At 38.6% G+C, this 12,511-nt stretch overlaps 1 protein-coding gene across 1 annotated transcript; it reads left to right on the top strand.

The window, feature by feature from the left end:
* The first annotated feature begins 491 nt into the window (after window positions 1-491).
* LOC107597684 (collagen alpha-4(VI) chain-like) lies at window positions 492-11,125 on the top strand. The gene is made up of 6 exons (XM_016288847.1): window positions 492-510; window positions 7,887-8,495; window positions 9,691-10,263; window positions 10,449-10,683; window positions 10,747-11,015; window positions 11,118-11,125. Exons 2-6 carry the CDS (start codon window positions 7,904-7,906, stop codon window positions 11,123-11,125), a joined length of 1,677 nt encoding a protein of 558 aa, XP_016144333.1. The 5' UTR covers window positions 492-510; window positions 7,887-7,903.
* The last annotated feature ends 1,386 nt before the right edge of the window (window positions 11,126-12,511 follow it).

Raw genomic sequence — 12,511 nt, 5'->3', positions numbered from 1 at the left:
AAACATCCACAAAATACAAAGTGCGGTACTTCCGTGGTCTGAATATGAAGTTGAATCATGAACAGTTGGTATTGATCCATCATTTGAGAATTATTTTCACTTTGTGACACACATTGTCCAGTTTTGTTACTGGAGTATCCAAACCACAAGATGTAAAGGCTCGCCCTCTTCCCAGACATTACATTTTCAGTGAATAGCGACTTGAAGTCGGTCTGTGTTTAAAAGTTTTAAAGAGGTCAGATGATTTGGAAATTTAGCACATAAGTATATGGACTACTTTAATAATCCAAAAGTGGAATGTGAACACATTGTATTCAAGCTTTTTATTGGCGAAGCTAAACAAATGATAAATCTGTCATGCATGTGTGGGTCTGCATGTTTCGTACATGCTAGAATGGAAATTGTGGTGTTGAGGAGTGGCTTGATAAGTTTCTGTGAACTGCTTCAGGTTTTTAGTATCTCATTCAGAGTTTTCGGGTTGGACACTTCCCATCAGTGCCTGGGCTGTATGTAAGTTCACCTCTTTACTCTCTTCCTTTATTATATTTAGATTATATTAAAGGTAATTCAGTGTAATGAAGCATGATAATACTTTGATTTATAGTGTTTTTAAATTAAAAATTCTTGAAGTTTTATTTGTCATTAGCTTGTAGAGATGCTTAAAGTGTTAAAAGTATGTGAATGTTGGACTGTAAGTGGATTTAAACATACATGAAAAATTCTTGTTTCTTTTATTCATAGTCAAATTTCTTTCCTCCTGTTTTTGTAAGCTAGAAACCTTCTCAAGTGCAGTGTCAAGCCACTTATTAGGATAACCCCGTGATTTAAAGTCCATATACAAGCTCTGGGCTTTAGCCTCAAAATCCTCTTTCTTAGAACAAATACGATGGAGTCTCAAAAACTGGCTATAGGGTAAACCACGTTTTAAGGGCATTGGGTGTGCTCTTAGCTGTGTCTTTTCTATAAAGAGAGGAGACTATTTGATTATCCACAATTGATATAGAGGTGTCCAAGAAATGAGGCGGGAACTTACATATTGACTCGGAAGTATGCTGTTGCCTTGGTGAATTGTAATTTCGGAGATCCATTGATCATGACTTTTTAAAGTCATGGTGCATGCACTTAACTCAGAGTCAACATACTCAGAATTGACTGAACTAACTCAAGTTTCCCATCCCAGGGTAAGTAAACTCAGATTTCAAGTTTTAACTCCGAGTTGGTTAATCCTCTTATTAAAACGGGCCACAGAGCTATTTTTTTTTACCCGAAAATGCTGACCATCTGTATAATTCACAAATGCACATTTATTACTTCTTAATAATAAACAACGACATAGTCTCTGTGAATACAGTCAGATTAGCCACATTAGCTCTTCTGCATGCTAACAAGCACATTCAGAAAGGTGATCTGCAAACATCCACAAAATACAAAGTGCGGTACTTCCGTGGTCTGAATATGAAGTTGAATCATGAACAGTTGGTATTGATCCATCATTTGAGAATTATTTTCACTTTGTGACACACATTGTCCAGTTTTGTTACTGGAGTATCCAAACCACAAGATGTAAAGGCTCGCCCTCTTCCCAGACATTACATTTTCAGTGAATAGCGACTTGAAGTCGGTCTGTGTTTAAAAGTTTTAAAGAGGTCAGATGATTTGGAAATTTAGCACATAAGTATATGGACTACTTTAATAATCCAAAAGTGGAATGTGAACACATTGTATTCAAGCTTTTTATTGGCGAAGCTAAACAAATGATAAATCTGTCATGCATGTGTGGGTCTGCATGTTTCGTACATGCTAGAATGGAAATTGTGGTGTTGAGGAGTGGCTTGATAAGTTTCTGTGAACTGCTTCAGGTTTTTAGTATCTCATTCAGAGTTTTCGGGTTGGACACTTCCCATCAGTGCCTGGGCTGTATGTAAGTTCACCTCTTTACTCTCTTCCTTTATTATATTTAGATTATATTAAAGGTAATTCAGTGTAATGAAGCATGATAATACTTTGATTTATAGTGTTTTTAAATTAAAAATTCTTGAAGTTTTATTTGTCATTAGCTTGTAGAGATGCTTAAAGTGTTAAAAGTATGTGAATGTGAAGTAATACTTCACAGGAAAGATAACTAGCTTTCTCAGGTGTGTTTATAAACAATTAAATCAATCTTAAGCATCGATTTTATTCATGTGTTCTATTCAAGACTCTTTTTTTCTGGATTCAGATCTATCATGAGTGTCATGTTCACTAGCCAGTATTTTCATAGACTCTGGTCTGATTTTAAACATTAGGAGAAAAGCATAAAGCTGGCTGACAATCCTTAACACATTTAAAGCTGCATTTCAAGTCTGTATGAACTCTGTTTCCGTTATTGTTATTGGCTTGCTCATATGCGGAGGGTGAACCAACTCCAGGTTAAGCGTAAAAGTACACTCTAAAAAAATGCAGTGTTGTTTCAACCCAACTATGGGTCAAATACGGGCTAACCCAACTACTGGGTTACATTTTTTTAATTACATTTTTAATACAAAAGTTGGGTTAGTCCATATTTGACCCAATGTTGGGTTGAAACAACCCAGCATTTTTTAGAGTGTAGCCAATGTGTAATCTATTAACTACATCATAAACCCGTCTTTTTAGGCAAGTACTGAGTTACAGAGGCTAATAACAAATTTTAATATGACTGAATTGTATTTAACATAATCACAATTTAATAAAAATATGTTGCTAATTGTAACCTTTTTATTTCTACAGTTATTCAAACAACGAATAAATTATGGACAGAAAGCGAGCGAACTTCGATCTATCATCGGTTTAAGCACTCTCAAAAAACAAAACTCGTTATAATCAATTAAGCTGTCTACACAGAAATGTATTTCTTACTTACATTGTATGTACATCTGAACATCTTTTTTTATGATGAGAGAATTCGCGAGAGTAATTCAGTCAGCGAGCGCGCACACTGAACAAAACACTGATGTTTCAGCGATGACTCATCTGAATATTTCTGATTGGCCCACTGCATTCATAAGTTCAACAGCATCGTGTGTTATTGGTTATAATGTGCAATGCTGTAAAAAATGGTGCCTGTTGAGTAGCATTTGAAAATGTTAGATTTTGGTTATAGTAAAAAAAATTTAAAAGTAAGTAAATAAATAAATTATATCAAAACAGGGTTTATGTTGTCATAAAAATATTTATGCTGTTTATGAAATGCTATTCAGTATACTAAGTATTCGCTTATAAAATGTAACATTGAATTAAATAATTCCTATAATTGATTTCAATTATAATTGTCATGGTTTTTAGCTAACAGATATTCAAGCTCTGCTTTTTGTTGAGATTGTCATATAATTGAGTAAAAGTACTGTACATTTTTGTCTATATTCAGATATATATTAATTAATTTTTTGGGGGGATTTGTTGTATTTCAATAGAATATATATATATATATATATATATGACCCTGGAGCACAAAACCAGTCATAAGTAGCATGGGTATATTTGTAGCAATAGCCAACATATATTGTATGGGTCAAAATTATCCATTTTTCTTTTATGCCAAAAATCATTAGGATAATAAAGATAATGTTCCATGAAGATGTTTAGTAAATTTCCTAACGTAAATATATCAAAACTTAATTTTTGAACTTAATTTGGACAACTTCCACAATGACTGTAGACACTGTCATAACTTGGGAGAAGCGATTAGTCAACAGAAGAGACGGACGGCAGCGTGTGATTGTTTTGCTTAAAGGGGTCATCGGATGCCCATGCTGGATTACGAATGATTCGCGCAAACATAGATGCATTTAGGTAGATTGGGGGCGCATTCCCTTCAAAAACAAATGTAATCCACTGCGTCTTCAGCGGCTCAGATGTCAGGAGTAAATGACGACTGCTATGTTCATTATTACATCCAACAACAGAAAACCTCAATCACTTAGGAGTCATTCTTGTCTACATCAATGTCGGACTGATGCCAGCTCACTCAGGGCGGGTCTAAAGTAAGAAACCAGTTCAGTCTGTGCTGAAACGCTACTGTCAATCAAACTATCGTGGGAGGGGCCTGTTTTTGTGACATCACACAGACAGGCATCTGAGATCGGCTCGATTTTGGAAAGGGGTAAAAATTTTAGTAGATTAAAAAAAACCACTGGGTGGATTTTTATCATTTTAGGGTGGTTGTGTACACACACTGCCAACACACATTTCAGTTCAAACAACTTGTAAAAGTGCATGTAGCATCCGATGACCCCTTTAATACTTTGTTTGGAGATCTGTTGTTTAAATTATTACTGGCTGCTAGGAAGGAATATTTTGTTGTCTACCTATCTCTACTTTGTATTTTCATTGTAGTTATTATATAGTATTTTTGATTGCACTTACTGGTAATTATAATAATTGCCGTCGGCTAAGAATGAGCCTGTGTTATTTGCATTGCTCTCTTCCTGCACTTAAGTGAGAACTGTAGTTTTGATTTTATTTTTTCACATCAGTCTCTTAAACCGGGCTCACACTGTGTGATTTTTTTTTAAAAGGTCCTTTAGGATTGTACTTGTCAGACAGTACGAACATGATGATCATGTCACACTGTGGGATCCCAGTTGTCATTAATGTCAGACTGTACGACAGTCAAGACGCGTTAAAAAAGGGGTTCCGCGCAAGAAAACTTGTCCGGAATTTTACCTTTTTAACCCATACACGTTCAGTGACTGCAAGCTGCATTGCACGCGGGGCTGTAATGTTGGCTATCATTAAAAGTAAATGAATGGCGGCAATACCGGTGTATTTAAGAAGAATAGTGTAAACAGCACTACACACCCACATGAAAACAGCAGCGCAACCGGTGTTTATCATAGCAAAGGCAACGTATTATATGAATTCCGTGAGCGGAGGACAAGAGCGCCGGAGTTTATGCGGTTAGTAGAAATATCTAGCATTAATCTGATCATGGCTTATCTTGAAAATCGGAGACAGTTTGATGTTTGTCGTAGGATAAGTCACACTGCAGGACTATGCGCCAAATCTTCTGACACTGCCAGAATTTCGTCGGTGGTCAAATTTGATCGCAACGGCCATTAATCGGCTGTCGGTAAACATGTCAAACTAACGATCAAAGACTACAGATTTTAGCCTAGGATTATAGGAATCTTTTAGGATTTTCTAAATTTGTCTCAGATGACCAAATCGTGGCCAAAATCGCACAGTGTGAGCCGGGCTTTAGACTGTGTACTTCTTTGATGTCTGTGCACTGACGCGGAAGCGTTCAGCCCTCGTGTTCAGCCTCCTTGTGTGAAGACCGACGAAACCGGCAACGCACTTAAGTATTATTTTTATCTCCCCTTTACACACACTCCTTTTCTGTCCTCTCTTTTCCACCTCTATCATGTGTTTCCAAAACATTCCGGTCGTCTCTCAACAACGCTCTAACATCACACGCAGATGGCAACGCAATCTTGCTACCCTGCATCCTATCTCTACATCTTCTACTGCACCTCTTTCTTTCTCTGTGGGTCTCTGGAATTGTCAGTCAGCTGTCAACAAAGCAGACTTTATTTCTGCTTATTCTTTACAATCCACACTCAGCATCTTGGGCTTGACTGAGACCTGGATTCGCTCAGAAGACTCAGCAACCCCAGCTGCTCTATCTAACAATCTCTTTCTCTTACACCACCACCCCACCTCGGCACTGGTCTGCTCATTTCAAACAATTGGAAATACTCAACCCACTCTCCCCTATGCAATTATAAGTCATTTGCATCTCATGTGATTACTGTAACAGCTCCTATAAAACTCAGTAATTTACCGCCCTCCTGGGCAAATTCTAGGCACCTTCCAAGAGGAGCTGGATGGGCTGCTGTCCTCATTCCCGGAGGATGGCAGTCCACTTTTAGTCTTTGGTGACTTCAACATTCATCTGGACAAGCCTTATGCTACAGACTTCCATTATATATATACTATCTACTATCTACTTTAGTAATTTCCATGAGTACAAATCTTAATGTTTAAGCATGTAATGAAATTCTAGGGAATTGTGTGCTTCAGATTTTATAGCAGCAGTTTGGACAGGACCCTTTTCTATTTAAACATGACAATGCCTCTGTGTATGTGGCAAGGTTCAAGAAAAAATGATTGATTCAATCAGTGTGGAAGAACTTGACTGGTCTGCAGAAAGCAGATGTGTGACTTTAAATGCAGACCTTGAGACAAATTTTTGGTAATTACCCATCAGTGTATTTGATTTCTTAGCCAATTAAGTAAGAGATAAGAAAAATAAAACCTGTCAATTAGACAAAAGGAAAAAAAGGTATTATTATATTCAAAATTTCTGTCAAATGATGGCTAAGCCCCTGCACAGATCATACATTGTATTTATGCACAGACACATTTTTGTACATTCACCTTGTTTTTACAGCTTTAATGTTAAATAATGTTTTGATTTGTTATGTGTATGTTGCTGTGTTTAGTCATTATGAATCGATATGTGTACTGTAGTAGTATGTAGCAATCAGCTCAAGGCGGTTGATTGAGGGAATTTTTTGACATCTGCATGTGGTCCAGTTCATTATTGCAACTTGAGTTGTTTACTGTACACTGATTTTTTTTGTAGTGTGTGCTTTGGTGTGCATAAATGTATATAAACTTCTTATATCACTTGGTTCTTTGGTCTTTTTTTGAAAAGACGTCTAAATGTATCTATGCTTGCATAAAATATTTTTGTAAGAATCAGTCTTCAATCTGTTGGTTTACTTTGCTGGATATATATGGCAAATAATGACAAAATGATCTTGTCAAACAAGATAAATGGTATGTGCTTAATTTCATGATAAGTGTGCAAGTAACCTCATGATAAGAGTGTGATTAATCCAATTAAAATTTTAAATTTATTGACAGCACAAATATATATTTACTATAACCACTCCTTCCTTGAACCACTCCTTGACAATTCTGATAGTGTGGCATTTTGCATTATCCTTTTGGTAATGGCCATCACCAGAAGGGAACACAGCTGCCATGAATGAGTGGACTTGGTCCACAACGATGTTCAGATACCTGATAGCTGTCAGGGATTGTGCTTTTGGGATAATGGGACCTAAAGTGTCCCAAGAAAACATTGCCCACATCATAACCGGCCTTTGCTGCCCAGCAGTGCATCCAGGTGCCATAGCCTCTGTTGGTATTTGGCGTATCTGTGCTCAGCCGTCGACGTAATGCAGCCTGAATCTTGATTCCAGGCCACTTCCTTCCAGTCATCCACGAAACGATCTTGATGATCTCAAGCCTATTTATTGTGTTGGCTATTGTGTGCAGTTTGCATGGGGATCCAGCTAGTTGGTCTGATATGCAGGCCCATATGCAGAAGGCTGCAATGAACTGTGTGCTGTGACACATTGCCCTGGTCACCACTGTTGTAGCTGCTGGTGATTTATCGCACCGTGGCCCTCCAGTCGCTGTGAACAATGTGCGACAGTCTCCGCTCCACTCTGGCATCAATGAGCTGCAGATGACACACGGCTAGATGATGCTTTGTCGTTTGGCCATCCGTGCACCACTTTTTCATACAAAACAGGAAATATCAGTGGGAAAATGGGAAGATCTCAGTCTCTTTTCTTTATTTTTTACATGCATATTGCGTTTGCAATTCTGTTTGGCAATACAAGCTGTGCAGAAGCTTTCAACCTCGTTGGTTGCATTTTTTTTTCCAGAAATGGGTAACTCAAGCATGGGAAAGGAGTGGGGATTACTTGGTTTCCTTGTTCTGTCATTATGTTTTCTTGTCAGCAATGGCCAAAACATTGGTAAGGACAGGGATGATTCAGTACATTACAGTATATTCAATTTGGTCTTGTTGTTGATGAAATTAAAAGTCTCTGTTTTACTTATCTCAGTGTGTACACAGGAGACCATGGCTGACATTGTATTCCTGGTGGATGGCTCTGCCAGTATCGGGCTGGAAAACTTCCAACAAATCTGTGAATTTGTTTCCTTGCTTATAGAGAACTTAGAAGTTGCCGCTGACAGGATCAGGATCGGTTTGGTCCAGTTCAGTGACACACCGCATACTGAATTTTCGCTCAACACTTACCAGAACAAAGAGGACATTCTCAGGTACATCCAAAATCTACATTATAAAACCGGTGGGACATTTACCGGCCAGGGTTTGGAGTTCATGCTGAAACAACACTTTGTTGAAAAAGCCGGAAGTCGAGCACAGCAGAGTGTTCCTCAGATTGCCATTATCATCACAGATGGTGAATCTCAAGATGAGGTTGGGTCACAGGCTCAGGAGCTGAGGCAAAGAGGAATCAAAATATTCGCCATAGGGATCAAAGATGCGAACGAGACTTTACTGAGACAGATTGCGAGCGATCCGTACGATCAGCACGTTTACAGTGTATCAGACTTTGCAGCTCTGCAGGGAATCTCTCAGAGTGTAATCCGGGAGGTGTGTACCACTGTAGAGGAAACACACAAAGAGATCATCCAGATGTCAAGAGGTAACATATTACATAAACTATCAATTATGTACATGAACTCTAGTAGTGCCGTGCTTCTCTGGGTCACAGCTTTACAGGACATTTTTGAGTGAGAGAACCTGATAAGAAATCAGTAGCTAGTTGCAACAAAGCCCTTAAGCTCTTAAAACTTTGTTTTTTTAATGCTTTGAATATTAGTTTGATAAAACCTTGCTTGAGTGTTTAAAACATTTTGAGGGTTAGTTTGAAGTTCAAAGGCTATATAGTTTAAATATTTGTATCAAATCAAAACCATTCCAAGCAAGATTCAGAAAATTCTGTCAATGTACATTGTTTTTTTGGTGGGATTTTTGATAATCTGCCATGTGCACGTCTAATCATTTTATACAGCAGACTTACTATGTGAGAGCAGCCTGAAAGACTGTGATTTTGATGCACATAACTTGAAAGCTACAGACTAGATGTTTTTCATGGAATTGACCCTTCGCAGGTGATCTGACCAGTCACAATGCCAAATCTGCCATTTTGTCAGAAAACCAATTTAGACAGGAGAGTAGATTAACTTTGGTGGACTTAAACTTTAAAAAATGTATGTATTGACCTCTTTCTGTTGTTGAAATAAAATAAGTTCTGATGTTCATTCATGTTTATTTCATAATTTAAGTAAATATGAAAAGATAATTGGTTCACGTGCCAGTTGAACTGAGGCACTACAGTGATCTGTCACGACACATTAAAGAGCCACAAAATAGTATTTATTGTTTGAAATTCTTAAAAAATTACAAAATTTGAAATGTCAGACCTTGTTTCATACCAGAAGTAACCTGCTCTGTCTTGTCTCTCGGCGAGTTGTCAATTCCCTTTTTGCTCCACTATGTATTTTTCACTGCGTGAGAACACGATGTGTAGTGTGAGAGAGGCATGGCTACTCAGATATAGCAACAGTACCTAAGGAGGGTGAGTTTTTGTGAAGGGTCAATTGTAAGAGATTTTTCCGTAGAAAATGTACTCTCATTAGGTAGAAAATACAGAGCAGGTCGAGTCAGAACAGGCTGACATTAAAAAATAGTGTGGGGTCTCAGGTTAAAGCATCATAATGACAGTGGCACATTTGTAGCACACCCTTAAAATTATCTTTGTATTATTCTGTTTTTACAGACATAAGAATTAAGATCAAGTGATGAAAGTTCTAATAAAATTCTTCCATTTGCCCTAGGCTGCAACGAAACTGCTCAGGCAGACATTGTGCTCCTTGTGGACTCGTCTGGTAGCATTGGAGCGAGTGATTTTGAAGAAGTGAGGAAGTTCCTCCATGCTTTTGTCGACAGTTTTAATCTTAGACCCGATAAGGTGAGAGTGGGACTTGCCCAGTTCAGTGATAGACCGTACCAAGAGTTCCTGCTTGGTGACTATTTACATAAGACAGACTTGCACCAAAAGTTGAATGGTCTCATCTACCGTAGAGGAGGCACCAACACTGGTCGGGCCCTGACTTTTATCCGTGAGAATTACTTTAGCCTGGCCAGAAAGAGTGTTCCTGGCATTGTCATAGTCATCACAGATGGAGAATCAAATGATGATATGGAGGAACCTTCCCAGAGACTACGAAACCTGGGAGTTTTCATCTTTGTCATCCGGGTGGGAATGGGCAACATGGAAAAACTGCGTGCCATTGCTAATATCCCACATGAAGAGTTCTTATTCAGTATCGGCAATTATCGAGAACTGCAAGGTCTAAAAGCGGGTCTACGCAACAAAGTGTGCTTTACTGTGTTGCTTCAATCAGAAGGTAACAGATTTTATTTACTATGCTTTCCTTTTTTGGATCTTTATGGGATTGTTGAATATAAACCTTAAAATAAATACAAACACAAACTTACCTGAAATGTACTAGCTTTGAGTCTCATCATACAAATTATTATTTAGATGCAATTCTTAGAAGTAATTCTATTCCTTTGTTTCCATTCTCTTCAGCTTTTGTACCAAAATTTGCTGATCTCTTCATATTGGTTGATAGTTCAGCATCTAGACAAGAGCAGCAAACAATAAAGAGTTTTCTCTCAAAACTGGTCACGCAGCTCAATGTGGGAAAGGATTTTAATCGTGTCGGCCTGGCTCAGTTCAGTAAAAATGTCAAAGAGGAGTTCCTGCTAAATACTGATAAGACCAAGAATGAGATAGTGTCATCTATCCGCAGCCTGGCACTGAGGTCTACAGGGGATCGTAGAATTGGCAATGCAATTGAATATGCTCATAAAAATTTCTTCACTAGTGCCACTGGAAGCCGTGTCTCTGAAGGATTTAAGCAATTTCTGTTAGTCATTGCAGCTGGAGAATCTGCTGATGGTGTCGTCCAAGCATCCCGCACAATCAAAAAAGATGCAGTGATAGTTTTTGCTGTTGGCTTGAACAGAGCAGATGCAGATGAGATGAAGTACATCTCTAGTCAACCACACAGCTACAAGTTAGGTAACATCCCACAAGTGCAACAGAAAATTAAGTCTTTCATTGACACATGGGAAGATGCTGCAGTTGCAAGGGGTGAGTGCATGCATAATCTTTTAATCTTTCTATAAAACCTATAAACTTTTCTAATTTTCTCCTTTGTTTAGAGAACTTGAAATACTATTTTGTATTACATAGGGATGTAATGATATTAGCAATATCGTGATATCGAGAAATTGTCGATATTATCGTGGTCACATGACGATATGAAATGATAGGTCTTTTGGGCCATTATGCTTTGGCACAGTACTGTATCTGTCAAACGAACTAAAACCAAAAGCACAATATGGCACAATAATCCCTTAATCATATCTGTTTTTGCTGCGCATTTCAAAGCGAAGCGCACACATTATTCGGACGATCAGCTAGTGATCTGGTGTTTTCTGCGCCTCAGAATGGCTCAGTTCACAGTGAATGAATGCAGTGAACTTGATTATTGCACGTGCTGTGAGTTTAGCGTGCATTTGGGAACGCAACAGCCACCCGTTATACCGAGTTCACACTGCATGATTTTAGCCCTGATTTTCACTCACCGACAGGTTTTGCAAAATCGTCGACAAATGCCTGAAATTGGTGTTGTTCACGCGAGTGACAATCACTCTGTGTGAATTACCAAAGACGCGATCTGAGAGAATCGCCGATGCGTCGTTGACGCCCGTGAAATATTTTGGAATACTAAATATCTGGAGCTATCGCCGATTCAAAATCCTGCTGTGTGAAGCCAAGTTCACACTACACGACTTTAAACGTCGGCAGATCGCTGTGCTGTTCAGACTATATGACTTGATTGTATGTCTTTAAGTCGTTGTGGTGTTCACACTACGTGACTCTATGTATTGTAAATGATCCGCAACAACTCTGTCACCCAACGACTCTACAAACCACGTTTTGTCACAAAAACACGCGAGAATTGGAACAGGAATGAAGCAAAACAACACGTGAAACAGGAGTTGTTTATTTGAAAATGGATGTCGGGAAGAAATTAGCACTGCAAGCTGTTTGCTCGATGAAAAATGTTGCTCCATTTATTGTGTCCAAACTTTTCTTTAAGCCATGGTGCTGCTGTTGTTTTTCTTCTGGTGACTTCAACCCATGCCTTGCTCTCTCATTGGCTATAGCTCGTCATGACACCTGACACCATGTGATGTCAAGTCGGCCGACCGGTCCAGATATTTGGCATGCTAGATATTTGTTTGCCGTTGGCGATGTGTTGGTGACGCGTCAGTGAACCTTTTTGATGTATCATTGTGTATGTTCACACATAAAGATTGCTGAGCGCCGATCACCCTCTGATTTTCCCCCGATCATAGCCCGACCTGTCGGCGAGCTCATTAACTTGAACTTCAAACTTAAAAAATCCTTAAACTTAAAATCCTGTAGTGTGAACTAGGCATGAAATGAGTACTGACTGAAACATACGTCGGCAATGAACTACAGCCAATGAGAGAGCAAGATGCAGGGCAGCGGGAAGTTCGGGGAGGACTTTTTTGGGTTACACTTTACTTGAAGGGGTGTGCATAAGACTGGCATGA

Source organism: Sinocyclocheilus grahami, unplaced genomic scaffold (assembly GCF_001515645.1).
Source record: "Sinocyclocheilus grahami isolate Dianchi unplaced genomic scaffold, SAMN03320097.WGS_v1.1 scaffold234.1, whole genome shotgun sequence".
NCBI lineage: Eukaryota > Metazoa > Chordata > Actinopteri > Cypriniformes > Cyprinidae > Sinocyclocheilus > Sinocyclocheilus grahami.
Note: the sequence above shows the minus strand (reverse complement) of the source record. Positions and strands in the feature narration are given on the sequence as shown.

What these genes read in the sequence shown, in the direction of transcription:
- LOC107597684 (XM_016288847.1), top strand. Translation starts at nt 7,904, where the DNA reads ATGGCTGACATTGTATTCCTGGTGGATGGCTCTGCCAGTATCGGGCTG. An exon ending in GATCATCCAGATGTCAAGAG is followed by an intron (nt 8,496 to 9,690) that starts GTAACATATTAC and finishes CATTTGCCCTAG; the next exon opens with GCTGCAACGAAACTGCTCAG. An exon ending in ATCCGCAGCCTGGCACTGAG is followed by an intron (nt 10,684 to 10,746) that starts GTCTACAGGGGA and finishes TTTCTTCACTAG; the next exon opens with TGCCACTGGAAGCCGTGTCT.